The sequence below is a fragment of the Anguilla rostrata genome, chromosome 3 (genome assembly GCF_018555375.3).
Source record: "Anguilla rostrata isolate EN2019 chromosome 3, ASM1855537v3, whole genome shotgun sequence".
In the NCBI taxonomy this organism is placed as follows: Eukaryota; Metazoa; Chordata; class Actinopteri; order Anguilliformes; family Anguillidae; genus Anguilla; species Anguilla rostrata.
This window is the reverse complement of record NC_057935.1, coordinates 46,127,833-46,143,040: the sequence shown is the minus strand read 5'-3', so window position 1 is coordinate 46,143,040 and position 15,208 is coordinate 46,127,833. Positions and strand designations below refer to the sequence as shown.

At 38.4% G+C, this 15,208-nt stretch overlaps 1 protein-coding gene across 2 annotated transcripts in view; it reads right to left on the bottom strand.

Annotated features, from left to right (window-relative positions):
* Positions 1–803: 803 nt before the first annotated feature.
* Positions 804–15,208, bottom strand: part of LOC135250997 (protocadherin-17-like) — a 69,641-nt gene continuing 55,236 nt past the window's right edge. For both annotated transcript variants that reach the window (XM_064327912.1, XM_064327913.1), the window contains exon 5: positions 804–4,323. In XM_064327912.1, the coding sequence (XP_064183982.1) occupies positions 3,689–4,323 (635 nt within the window). In that variant the 3' untranslated portion in view covers positions 804–3,688. The remainder of the gene's footprint in view (positions 4,324–15,208) is intronic.

The following is a 15,208-nucleotide window of genomic DNA, read 5'->3' as shown; positions in this document are numbered from 1 at the left end:
ATGCAGTGCCACAATACTAATTATAGGATACATCTCTGTAATGTCAAGCACTCTTGTTTTGTTCATTCAAATGAATTAATTTAAAAACTGGGGAAAAGTGTAAAGGTTTTTTTTGTATGAGGTGAAAGTATTGGCAATAAGAGAATCAGAAAATATGGGCCACATAAGATAATTTTTTCCCTGGTCCATGAGCTGCATACATAAGAGCACTGTGTGTAATTTCATTGGTCATTAATAAAAAGTCATACTAACTGAAAAAAAAACAAAAAAAAAAAAAAAAATAGAACAGACAAAAAATACTGGTCATTTTTTTTAATTCATAGTCTTCATTTTTTTTCCAGATAGATCACATTGAACACAGCCATTAGACATTAGCAATTGAGATAATCCATACAATGTCTTTTCTTTTTAGCACTTGCCCAGCTTAGCATGGATGTTTAATGGGGTGATGGGGGCAGAATCCCTGGTAGCAGTCCTATTAACCATTGGGGGCTGACAGACTCAGGACCTCAAATAAAACTTAATTTCAAATCAGCACACTCCAAACTCCCATTTTAACCTATTAGTTAAATGAAGTCTCCCCAGTTAAGTCTTCCTAATATTAAGGTAATGCAATTCAAAGATAATGAATGCAGTCTCAGAAAATAAATTTAAACTTGTACTTTTATGTTGTAAAGTAATTCAAGGAAAGACATTTTAATACAGGACCATAGCCAACAATGAATTGTACCAAAAAAAAAGTAAAGAAAAAAGCTCAAAGTTTCAGGGAAGTCAATTTAGCATGTTTTTAGAATTCACAAACACACACACACACACACACACACACACACACATACATACATACACTCACACACATACATAATACACACACAAATGCACACAAATGCACACAAACAAGTCGAAAGCTACAGAAAATAATTCATCTCTGAGATTGGTTGCCACTATGGTGCTATCATACTATTTGTGTTTTGAGACAGTGTGTTTTTTAAATAGTGTTCTTGCTGTGTAATGGTTGGCCAACGATGGGAAAATAAGTAATTGTTGGATTCAGGTGGCCTTTGAGTAGCTGGAGATTTTTAAAAAAGCACTGTATTCAGTTTCTTGATTTGTTGTTGTTGTTGTTGCACCATTCTTAGGAACATGTCAAGCATGTCAGATATGTCAGCCATAGATTTATGTAAATCTCAATTAGAAATATACACAAAAGCAGGATTTTACCAAAGCCTATCTCTGGCAGTGTACTGATAAATCTGTTGCACCAAAAAATTCAGGAAAAGGGGAAAAGGTTAGCAAAATGGAGATAAAATGTGGCACATCTTCATGCTCTCAGTATCCTTATCTCCATTGTTTAAGATCTATCTTTGACTCCTCTACTTCAAGCCAAATAAGCACGGAATAGAGGTGTCATTTATTTTAGATCTCCCAGCCTTGTCATGTTCCCTTACTGTATGAGATGGACAAGATGAAGCCAGATCTCAAATGATGCAGGATGGCGCGGCATCATCTTGTTCAAATTTAATTAATGGATGCTAACCAATATAAAATCATGTTCCCTTACACGGATCTCCACACATGTGGCTGTTGTGTCACTGTTTTTCCTGATGCAAAGGAAACAAAAACAACACAAAACATAATTAATATCACACTTAGAGAAGGCTAACTTGAGCTCACCGGGTTATCAAAGTATGTAAACGGAATACAGCTGAAATTCTGATTCTTCTGCTACATCTGTGCCTGACAGAAAATATACAAAAAAATGGAATTTTAATTTAAGATACATCTTTAAGTGAAGGGCTATTCTGATGAACACAACAATGCAGTACATACAGAAAATACATAAACTGCTCAAAAGAACCTTTTTGGTCCTTATTTACAATAAACACATTCCCCTGTTAGCCTCTCATTGCTTCACATTTGTCAAGAGCACTACATCACAATAATATTTTACTTCAGCGCAAGTAAGGCAGTTGCATGTTTAACAGGGAAACAGCTGTGTTGTATAAATGCCAGGTCCTTTTTTTTTCTTTAAAAATAAATTGATTACAAATTTAGCTGCCTTGGAACAATACATCAGCTTTGTAAATGTACTCCTATGATCACACATGGTTGTTGCTTTTTCATTAACTGGCTCATTAAGCTTTGAACAGTTTATATATCAAAAGGCTACTATTCAATCTAAGGCAACGCACATTGTCCTTAAAGTATGAGCAACACATTCAAGGAAGTTCTAACATTACTTTTCTTGATATATAGTACACACATCGCAAGTGGCTGAAATCAAAAAGGTAGTGTACAAAAAATAAATAAAAAATACAACAAACAACAACAACAAAAATGTTACACTTGCTTAAATTTGTGACCCCAAGAATAAAGGACAATTGTGAATTGTGGTCAAACTGAATAGAGGCCTGAAGTTGTTTTGACCAAACATTAAGCGAGACTCTGCTCTGAAGCATTGCTACCCAATCCCGCAGGATGAGGGGCAGAAGGGAAAAAAAAAATAAACTCATAGAGTTTGACAGCGACTAAGGCAACAGTTGCCAAATACAATATATGCCCATGTATATTGCAACACAACTATATAGTAATTTGATAAAATACACAATATAGCTTTTGTACACTTAACAATTTGGCTCATATGCACAGAAATTGCAGTAAGTCAATACAAATATGTAATTTGATGTAAACACATTAAAGTCAATACACTTGCACATTGAATGGAGTGTTTAGTGATAATGCAAAGGGACATTTCTTTTTTCATTTAATTTTGGAGCAGTTTATAAATTAACTATTTCACTACTAACTGCACTTCAGCATTTGAATACCGTTTTCAGTTTATATATATAAGTTTTTTTTTACAAAATGTATAAATAATTTTGTTCATACCTGAACATTTTATATTTACATATATATGTTCATAGTAGTTGAGAAATGTCCCTAACATACAGGATTGTGATTGCCATTGGATATGGTTGAACAAGTGGATATCACTACGAGATGGGGAGAAGATGAAGAATGAGACTTACACAATGAAAAAGCTGTGTTTGACTGCTTCACCCAACTGGAATGTTTTATGCATTAGATAAATAGAAGGGAACAACAGTTTTCACACATAACTATGAATGGCAGGTGAAGAACAATTACGTTTCACATTTCACATCTTTACCTTGTCCTCTTCCTCCTCCTTCTCCCCCAGATTAACTAAGAAAACATCTTTTTTAGTTAACTCTTTTTTTTTTTGTTGCACTTCAAACATCTATATCGCAAAATTAGAAAGAAAAAAAAAGAAGGTATATGTCTATCTTCTTTCAGTCAGACATAATAGGCCGGGAATGCCACCGCTTGCATTAGTACTCCGATTGTCATAATGAATCACCGTTCCTTTCATATTCATTGCTGTTCCCACACCCTCCACATTAATGGGGGGCCTAGGTGAAGAACAGAGCGTAGTGAGACAGTTGAGCTGGTGGGCACTTGATGCTTACAAGAAGCCAGAGGCAGCATTTTTTTAATTTTTTTTTTTTTTACAGTCCTGTCAAGGATACCAACATCAGAAGGCAGGCTTTGACATTTTTGATAACGCCCCCCAAGTCCAAAACAAAGCTTTGTCCTTTTTTGTTAGGTTTTTGATACCTGGCACAGGTGTGTGTGTGTGTGCGTGTGTGTGTGTGTATGTATATATCTATATTTACTTCCTGACAGGTGTGGCTTCACTTCCTCTGCAGTCCTGTAAAAGCTTGTCGATATCTCTGACCACGCGATCAGCATCTGCACCCTCCGGGCGGAAATGGCGGCCACCGTGCTCTAATGGCTCCAGCATGCCGGGGCCCACCTCACCGGAGTGCTCATGGTCGGGGCTCAGGTAGGGGGGCTCCCTCAGCTGTTTACTAGGCGATAGATACTGTCCATCGGGTTGCCCGTAATGGCTACTTCCTGGGTCGACCTCGCAGCACTCTGTCGGCCCGTTCCCGGGGGTGCACGAGGCCATGCACGTTTTGGCGGGGCTGCAAGATGGCGAGGGGACCTCCTGCAGCAAGGGGCTCAGGGCACGCTTGGCTTTCAGGTAAGGTTTGACATTGGCCACCAGGATGGTGTGGTCCCGTCTGTCCTTCCCGAAGGTGCAGAATGTCTTTTTGCCGTTGGAGCTTACCGCCTCATAAGCCTCGGTCTCCATCACCGCCTCCATTCCTGCCGGCACAAACACGTTGGTGCGATAGTCTGTGCCTTCTGCCTGATTTCCCGCTGCAAACTGTGGCATCCAGCACCTGTCAGAGTGCCCTAGCACTCGACACTCATCTGTGCAATTAACACACTCTTCTTGTTCTGAGAGAGAAAGAGACAGAGAGAGAATAAATTGTATGTATATCAGACAGCTAGGCTTCCATATTGTGTTACAGTATGCCACTGCACCACTGCATCTTGTAATTGCATACAGACACATAATAATAAAAATAATAATGATGATGATAATAATAATAATAATAATAATAATAATAATAATAATGTTTAGAAGACCTGATCCTGATCCTGACTAGGCCACCACCTAGTTTAGTGGGTTGGAAGGTGGAGGGGGTCGTATGGGGTGGAGTGTCACGACAGTCCAAGCTACAGTATACCGACAGCCTCAGAAAAATATTATATCTTTATTAGGGCCTTCCATCAGTCAATTTAAAAATGGCTTTCAAGATATCATCTTGAGAGTCCAAACATCATAAATCTTTGAGACAACACTGTGTGATCACAGTCAAATATTGCTATAAACAGAGTGGGTCGACTTCAGAATCCGTGGTAGATACTAGTGTCATTTTAGCTGACATTCCCTGGAAATTGCAGCTCTCTAGGTAAAAGTGTTAAGATTTTATACCCATTTTTTACCCTTTCTGACCTGTCATGGTATGATGAAATTATTCAGTGTTGAGTCATGCCTGTTGGGAATTTCAGTACTGTAGCTTTAACAAGCAAATGGGAATTAAAAAAAAAAATCTAGATGATGACCCTTTTCTCAGCACGACAAGTTATCTGGGCACACAGCAAGGTCTATACTGAAATAGTTTTGTCGAGAATGGTGTAGAAGAACTTGGCTGGCCTGCACAGAGCCCTGACCTCAACCCCACCCAACACCTTTGGGATCAATTGGAAAGCCAATTGCCCAATCAGTGCCCAGCTTCACTAATGTTCTTCTGGCTGAATGGAAGCAAATCCCTGCAGCAATGCTCCAACATCTAGTATAAAGCCATCTTGGAAGAGTGGAGGTTGTTACAGCAGCAAAGGGTGGACCAACTCCATATTAATGCACATACATTTTGGATGAGATCTTGGATGTCAGGTGTCCACAAATATTAGGCAATGTAGTGTATGTACCATGCATCACGATGACCGAACTAACTCCCATAGAATTCTGGCCAATTATGTAGTTTTCCACAATTTTTTTTTTTTTAATTCATTTGCTAATAGTTTTCTAATGATTCATGTGCAACAACTTTGACACAAACAGGACCAATAACTGGGTGGCAGTGTAGGATAATGGGTAAGGAACTGGTCTTGTAACCTGAATGTCACAAGTTTGATTCCCAGGTAGGACACTGCTGTGGTACCCTTGAGCAAGGTCCTTCACCTGCATTTCTTCAGTACACATCCAGCTGTACAAATGGGTGTAAATTCTATATATAATGTAAGTCACTCTGGATAAGTGTGTTCGATAAATGCCATTCAGGAAAAAAATGGTTCTGCATATAAAATAAAATGGCGGAAAATGAAGTCCCAATGGCAAAGCTGTAGATCTGAACTTCTCAGATGACGTTTGCCACAAACTGGACTAGGTATGATAAGTTATAAGTTATGGGCCAAAATGTACAGTAAATAAATCTGTTACACCGTCACCATTTGGTCAATGCATGTGTGATATCTTCGCTGAGCAGTGAGGGGTCATAGCAGCCCACCTGCCAAATATGGTTACTCTGAGCTTTCTGGGTTTCAGAGATTGGGACCCTGTATTAATACATAAGTAAATGAATAAATACATAAATAAATAAACAGTAAACCATTAACATGCTCAGCTGGAAATTAGAAACAAAACTGTTAAAAGGCGGTCTATTGCATAATAAGACATTCACATACAAAAAGCACATACTTGCAATTTGAATTCACACCAGAGTATGAGCTTTCAAGCAATTTTTCACCAAATCATAAATTCTCAATTCCGATCCGCAATTACAATGAGCTATGAAGGACCCGAGAGGTATATGTGCCAACACAAGAACATGTTCACTGAATGACTATCAATCCCTGAGTCTCAGCTCAATAGAACTTGTTCTTATGGTACAAAACATCCTTAATCCTCAGTAACTATATCAGCAATCTTTTGACTTAGCCAGTTATGCCACAAAGCAAGGAGAGAAGGACAATGGTAGATGCTATATCCACAGCCAGTCTCACTGGGTAAATTCCTGAATGAGTGCGCTGATTAGATCATTTATACTGTGAAGGTGAAAGAAATCATTAGGGGAAAAAAAGGAAAAAAGAAAAAAAAATCTGAACACTATTTATTCTGGTTATGAATAAGAAGAATATCAGAGTTGACAGTACTAATCACGACCTTGAGCTGTTTGTCACTTCCATGCAACAGTGTGCTGTCTGTCCTTTTATTTAAGCCTCACAGATGGTAGTAAATGGAAAATCACTCTAATATCTCAAACTGAACTATCAATGGATGTATTTATAAATGATGGCGGGGGCAAACAAAACATTATGTGTGCTTTGAAAGTACTTTGTGGCTGTGTATGTGCCTGAGTGGGGGCTGTCACATCATTCACTCTTGCAAGAGACAAGGGACAAGAAGCATAAACACAATAAGTAACCCCTCAGCTACAACAAATGGGTCTGCTTGGAAGCCCACTTTTTTTAGTGGCCACAGAATATAGCCTGATTGATCCTGACTGACTGTGGTCAGATTACAGCTCAGATGATTCAGAAACTTTACTGGTAGCTGTGGAATTCAGCACCTGTCTTTAATGGTGCTTGCTATGTCATTCTTGTTGCTGACATACACATGCAACACAGAAATGATCAACTCTCTGGAGCCTGTCTTTATATTTTTGACCCTATGAAATTGAATATTTATCATATTTCATATCTTGTAGAGGTAAGTGGAGAGGTTAATGGTAAAAGGCTGCATGTCTATATTGCAGTGATTTACATTGGCCTACTTCCACATGATATATTTTTTTTCAGCAACATCAACGACTAAATAAATTTGAAACACTTACTGTAAATAAGATGTAACTGCATGCTTTTTTAGAAAAAAAGGTCTGTTCAGTCTAGATTGTGATAAATCAGATACAAGCATGCATGCATAGGGTCATGCTGTAGCTTCTGTCTGGGATAATTTTTATATATTATCAGAACAGCAGATTCTCAAGGTGAACAAACCTGGTATATTAGCCGTTTTGGACAGTAGGGGCTTGTTTCTCTGGATTGTTTTTGTGTGGATATGTGCATGTTGTTGGTAACATTAACTGCTTAATCCAAACCTCCATTCCCCGAAATAACTCTCAACCTTGTCAAGTCAAGGTACTCCTTATCGGATAAGTCCATTGTTATTAACTTAAGAAACAAACATGGTCAGAATTAGTTTTAAACACTTTTGATTATATTCCTAATCCTATAGATAACATCAGTCAAGAAGCACTATTCTAAGTTAATAAGTTAATAGCAGTTCAAGACGAACACCCAAGTCCAACCCATTCACCATGGCTAGATGAGGAATGACACAAAAGACACAGGAGAGAATCGCATAATGTCACAGGGCTGTCACCAAGTGTGTAGTGAAAGTTGATTTACTTGGCAATAAATAAAAATATATAATTATTCCTGCTTTTAATTGTTAGCAAGTCCAGGGCAAATGTTCACTGAATCCAGGCCAGGGTTAAAACCTGCGCCTGAATGTCACCATGTTATCATTGCCCCGTCTGGTTGTTTTGGTGTTTGTGGGGGAATTTGACTACTTATAACATCATTCCTTGCAGTGCGAATGTGCCACAAAGCTTCAGGTACTAGAATTCTTATTGCACACATCTCAAAAGTGTTGCTAGTTAATATTGAATTGTACATAGCACAGTTGTAAATAAAGTTAATCTGTTGAATACTTTTGCACATTTTTAACATCCCCAATTATGACCTATTAAATTGCTTTAATTTGTGAACATTTGAGAAAAAGCAGAATGATTTTATCTCACTAATTCAAGACACTTTATACACTGAAAACACACAGTTCACACTCATTGCTTTAGAAGGTAAACAAGCACCAACAGGCTGTATGCAACAAGGCTTTCAGGGGAAACTGAGAGACACGTGGGCTGCCTGTGGTTTGTTATTCTTCATACTTTGCTGCCATCCGGAAGATAATGCAGAGAACCCAAAGCCCTTGTGTACACCTAATGCACAGACGGGTGCATTAAGGGCTCCTGCCAGATCTTTTATTAGCATCTCATTTTTCACTCCGCGACTCCTCTGCGGAATATACGTGCTGCGGGCGATACCCAGGTTCCTGAGTAGTCTGGTCCACAGCATCATTCCCTTCACCCCCCCCTCTTCCTCTGTCAAGAGGACACAGAGAGCGAATTCTCTCCGAGAGGCCCATTTATGAAATGTCAGGAGAAATGGAATTATGATGCCCAGATTACAAACATCGCCAGTGCACAGTGGAAAAGGAGAAGAAAAAAAAACTGTAAAAGAGCAGCATTAGCTTTCCCGTTGCTTTGATTATCCGCTACCCTTACAGCATAACAAGCATTTCAGCTTTGATTTTGATTGCACTCTCGTATCTGCCTAAGCCTAGCGTACAGCAAAATAGGGATGAGGACATCTCACAATGATTCGAAAATAATATCAGTACTTGGAAAAACTGGAGGAACCAATTGAATTTTAGTGTGCATTCAGTACATTTAAAAAAAAAATCACAAGGGGCTTTGCAATAATGCAATGCTCTGGGAAATATTTTTGGCTAGTTTGATGACTTGACAAAATGAACAGTTGTCGAAGACAAGCATATTACATGTAATCAATTAGCTACAGTACTGGCACCAATTATGGAGACACTGTGATTTAAGAAGTTTAGTACTCTTAAAACTTTTATCAGTGCCCTTTCTTCTGTTACTGTTTCTCAGAGCCATTTTTGTAGGTAAGAATGTATCCCAAACAGTTAGTTTCTTGACCACAATTGGTAATGAGTTCATGTTACCATCAGTAATTTGAAATGAAGTACTTGCCAAAAAACAAAAACAGTTTGCTGCAAAAAACTGTTTCCCCCTTTTTTGTTTTGCTTTACACAGACACACACACACGTATATATATATATATATATATATGTGTGTGTGTGTGTGTTTGGAGATGAGTCTGATCCTATAGGACAATGGTTCATGGGTTACACGTTTTGGTTTGGTAGGTTTCTAGCCAAAGGATTCACCACACTATTTCTTAAATGAACACTAGAAGTTTTTATTTGGAAATGCTGTACAAGTGGTGGAAAGCTGTATGCATTTTGAACTTCTGTAACTTTGAAAGAGATTCTTTCTCCCCACCCCAAACATTGTTGTGGTATTCCATTCCACGAGCCAGTGCACTAACGTTGGTACGTCCTTTCTCCAAGAAATAGGAGGCAGGATGACGGACAGGCCAGTTTCTCTAAATGTCACCCAGGAGCCGGGCCCATTTCCCTTCCTGTGCTGCTGTCGAGTTTCACTCTGCTGCTTGGCGCTATGATTAATGTTCTCAGATAGATGGATGTCCTCGGATCGACGGAAAACACAAACTCAGGAGGGTTGCCGCCTCAACACCCACACTTTTCTCTGAAAGTAGTGCATTTTACACCAAGCAGTCACGATATTGGTTTGCTGACCACTCACCCTGCACCACACCTTAAACAGAAGAAGAAATATCAACATCAACAAGGAAAAAAAAAAAACACAAAGTCAAAATAGGAGCTGTGCGCCCCAGTCCACAAACAGCTTGCACCTGCGTCCTTGCAGCTGGGCTAAGTAGAGAGGAGCAGAGGGTGCAGGGATTTCTCCTCTCTGTCGATACGGTGGCAGCTGGATAGGGACCCGAGCATCTGTGACAGTCTGACACTGCACCTGCTCACCTGGGTGGGGGGCCATGGACCATAATCTAAATAAACTCTCCCTGAAGCGCAGCAGACATATCGATGTAAGGAAATGCTAAATGTTTGGGCTACATTTAGACTACCTACAGGGGAATTGAAAGAATCTGAATGTTTGCTCATCTTTGGGCATGTCCACAACAGTGTGCCAACTACTCTGGTTAATTCTACACAAAAACCATCCCTACTTAATCAACCCCTTCATGCAGACGCCAAATCTGGCCAATCTTTTCTCATTTAGGGGGTGTTATAACCCCAGTTCCGAGCGTCACAGAGACTTAGAAAATGCCTTATATGAAGCAAGACACTTCTATCGTTTACAATACTATTACTTTATATTCATAGAGACACAAGTGCAGTTATCTTGTCGAAAATGCAAAAAAAAAAAAAAAAAAAAAACTATACGTGACCACAAGTGTGAAAATATCTGAGGCTGATTTGCAGAACTACTAAATATATATGAATCAAAACATTATGAGGCAACTGTGCATTGTTGTAAATCATGACAATCATATATTTAACTATAAATCAATAGTTTTTACTTATGAAACTCACTTTTGCATCATTTTCAAATGGGAGTAAGGGGCCCCAAAACCTCTCCAAAAATGAATTAAATTATTTTTGTTCATTATAAAGCATATACATTTGCCCCTTATGACAGTTTAAGATAAAAAAAAACTGAACAGTATGTAATCTATTAACAAATGTTACTATCATTGATCATTCCAAGGGAAATTTTACATTAATCTAGCACATATCAACACAGTTAATTTGAATTAATAGTTTTTATGGTAAACCAAACAACAAACATAACACCTGACTGAACCACCAACAAAGGTTTACACTACAGTGTGTGAAATGCCCACATTAGAGAGTGCTGCAAACCTCTTGAAAGAAAGTCAATTTCATTGTAAATATTATGAATTCTAACAAAGCAGAGCCCAGTGTATGAAAATAATGCCCCTATACTAACAGCCGTTTACCCCCAGTACAAATATGCTGAGCACTATTAGCAGTAATATTTACTTGTTTGTATGTATCTCCGCTAGACCTTCTCTTCTGACTCCAAAAAAAGAAAAAGAAAAAAAAAACCAAAAGATATAAGGTTGACTCAATAGGCTTTGGCTGTAATACCTCTCGGTCAGCCTCCCTCCACCTCTTCCATTTCACTGGTCTCTATAGACATCTTTCCAAGACATTCAAACTGTAACATCTCAGATTTTCTTTTACTGATTTCATACTTTTGTGTGCTGTGTTTTATTGTCATTCGCAATGCTTCTTAATCACACAACATCAGACATGTTGTAACTTGCAATGTTCCACACAACGCATTCAAAAACTTCAAAAAACAAACCAAAACATTTCCTAGCTCTCAGGAAAATTTCAACCTATCCAGACCTGATGGACAATATGGGTGATTCATACAAGTCATGACTAGGGGCTGAAACAACTTTCAACTAAATCAAATGTGTTTTCTTCTTGTACTGACAAAGGAGAGCCAGTGATATTTTGTGGCTTTACAATTTAAATTTGTTTTTTTTTTTAAGTACACTTTCACCTTGATAAAAATAACCACACACACTAAACTGCATGGGAAACGTTTAATGGAATTCTAGATTGCTGTATCGAGTGGTCAATAAACAAGTGGAGATCAGATTTGCTCTTTGATCTGGTTGCACCATAGACCCTCTCTAGTTCCAGCAGATCATGTTACACAAGGACATAAAGATGACAGAGATTTCACAGGTTGATATGCGTCTGAAACAAAATATGCTTCCATTAAGCTGTGGTATACGGACATGACTATTGTCTTCTGTTGCTATTCTAGGCTCCAGGCATATCTATTTGACCAAGTTCACCAATAATACTGTAATACTGAGAAAAATCTTTCACCACGGAACGCATCTGCTGAACAAAACTACGCTTACTAAATTAATGTGGAGCAAACGAGAATTCTGCATTAGAATTAATTTAAAAAGCACTTAATCCTGCATTAGAATTAATTTAAGAAAACTCACTTAAATGTCTCAAAGTGGCAGAGCACATTTCTGGTAGATTAAAAAGAGGAATGTGCTCTGCATGTGTATGAATGGAGAACTGACACCAAAGTATATTCAACACTGTTTGCAAATGAATGGCCATGCAGCTGTGGAGGGTCACTTTTTTTTCTAAGTCACACGACCCACAGGTAGTATTTACATGTGCATTACAAACATTCACACAATTAGCACTAATCATACTATTGGCGACCAACGACAAAGAGAAATCATTGGTTAGAAGGGCGCAAGAAACCTTTGTGTGGCGGACAGATGTCATCCAAGATTTGACCAATGCAAAACTAGACAACCCAAAATGATATGCATTTCTCTCTAAACATGCATTTCTCAATTGTGGGGAAATCCTCCAAGGATGGCATTTGGCTATATATATTCATTTCAACCAACTCTGTTGATGCGTAAAGATGTGGCTCTTTGTACGGACAACTTTACAACTTTAAAGCATTTTCAAGTAATGACCGAGGACACTTTTTAAAACAAGATCATTAAATTCAGTCACAAGGTATAAAAATTACATTTTCATTATTAACATTACCCCTACTGCAAACCATTTAATTAGTATGAATAGACTTTTATTCATAATTTTTTGTGCAAGTATAGAAATGTCTGGACTTGCATACTATCGCTTTGTCCGGTTCTACAAATTCCACTCTTATGCAACATTTACGTAGAGGTCTTGCTCATCGACACTTAATGCAGCTTAAACCTGCAACTCATGACCAGATAATGGCTTATCCCCATGAGAAGGCTCCACACCCATGTAGCTGATGTGCAGTGAAAATGACAATGTTTTCTGCTCGAATGTGCTACTGCATGTTTGTGGTTCTAAAAACCACTTGTAATGCAACATTTTACAGTATGAGAGCATTGCCGTCGATCACTGTTAAGTGCCACTTGACTTCTCAACATCAATGACCGGAGAGGTGTAATGGCATTATGGTCGAATGGGCAAGAAGGCTCCACTAACCTCATGCTAATAGGTGACTGAAATGCAGGTGAGAAAACGACTTTGGAAAACTAATGACCGTACTAATTATGGCTAAAAAGGTGTTCTTCAAACAAGGCATCTCCATAGTGTCAGAATCAGCCCTTTAAGAGAGGTGGGGAACAAAGCCTGCGCCTACACAAGTTGTTAATGATAGCTAAACAAGGTTACACCACTGGATCATACCATTGACCCCTTAAGTTGCACGGAGTGGATTCATTTGCATTAATTCCGTTTTTTTTTTTTTTTAAACGGGGAAATCTTCTATAAATCTGGTCACACGATATACCATTTGAAAGTGTTGAAACTCAAGGTTCTCTCTCTAAACTATTTTATGAGGCCAATGTTTTATCTTCTTGACAATGGTTTCTTATGTTGTAACATGAGGGGTGGCAAAACAAGCTTGGGGGGTCCTCACCTTCTATGCATTTTGTAAATCCACAGATGATATGAATCACAGTAAATCTGGTATCTTTTTTCCACGGCAAGGATCCAACGAACAAATTCCACAGTCATTTTCAGTCCAAAAAACATGAAATCGAAAACGATATAATGTCTATTGTTCAATTAGCAGTTCTCCAGTGGAATTATCACTGTTGTCTGTTTCACAGTTAGAGTACATGCATGCTAAAGGCATTGTATACATAGGAATGTTATTATCTCCAGATTGTATAGACTCCCTCATGTTAAGAATGCTCGTTCAATTCTCAACATAAGTAGGGAGACATGGGAAATGCAAGGTTGTAGCAAAGAAGCTAGTATTTATTAAATAAGCAGGTAAACAAAAAATGACAGTAAAAGAAGGCACATGTTTAGAGGGCTATGTGTACGGTGCGTAGGAACGAGGTGTGTAAGGTGCTTCTGTAGATTGTATACGTGCAAACAAATGAAACAGAATACCAAAAACATGTTTGTCCTGCTATGGTGATGGGAAAGGAAATGATAAAGAAAAAAGGAACACAGGGGAAGGGCTTATAAACCCGAGCCACCAGGTGCTCAAATTAGGGTAATTACATTCCTCTCCACTAGCCACCATCCCCCAAATCACCTTCAACACAGAAATAAATGGAAAAGACAGCAGGGGAGGGAGAGAATCATAACACTCATAACAGTCTAAGTCAAATGGTTCAAAAATTATGACTTTTCAAAGTTGGAAATATTTGAACGTGCACCACCACTGGGTCAATAGCTACCGTATTCTAATAGATTGCAATTTCACATGCCTACAAAGAAGTTCATATCCCCATTATGCCCACAAAGTTTCAAGAGTTTTCACCAATCTGTCTGGGAGATATACATGTATTATCTGGATATAAAAAAAACAAACAAACAAAAAAAATAAAAAACAACACAAAAGCAATAGGATTCCAGCAGCTTCGCTGTTTTCACCCCTAATAACTGAATGAATGAACAGTTATATGGTGATTTTCACCACATACCTCAAATCACTATGACAGGAAGGCTCTCTCCTCGATCAACAGAAATAGACATCTTCAAAAAATTCCCAGAGCCATCTCAGTCAACACAAAACTACAACACTTCAACTTTAGCAAGCTAACTTCAACACCTAATGTTAATTAGCCTAGGTTATAATAATTTTAGCTACATGAGACAAGCCTCGTTGCCAAGTTAACTGGCTGGCTACTGGTTAATCCACTATGAGAAGACATCAAACATTAGGCATGTTGGCTGATACTAATGTTAACTGGCTAGCAAACAAATTTAATGTTCCCATATTTTTAATTAGCTATAGGGTGATAAATTGCTCCTTTAAGTCAGCCTTGTGATTGATGGTGCGTTGACAGCAATTCACACTGACCGTCTGCGACCAAAGTTAAAATATGTTGCCACAGCCATTAATGTTGGCACCAAATAAAAGTATCTGTAGCGATCTGTGATTCTGCCACAGAATTGTGTTAGCCAGCAGGTAGACTGCCTTTATTTCCTCTTATACTGGGAAGGCTGTGTTTGATAAAATCATCAACTTATGCCTCTTTCCCCTCTCTCCCC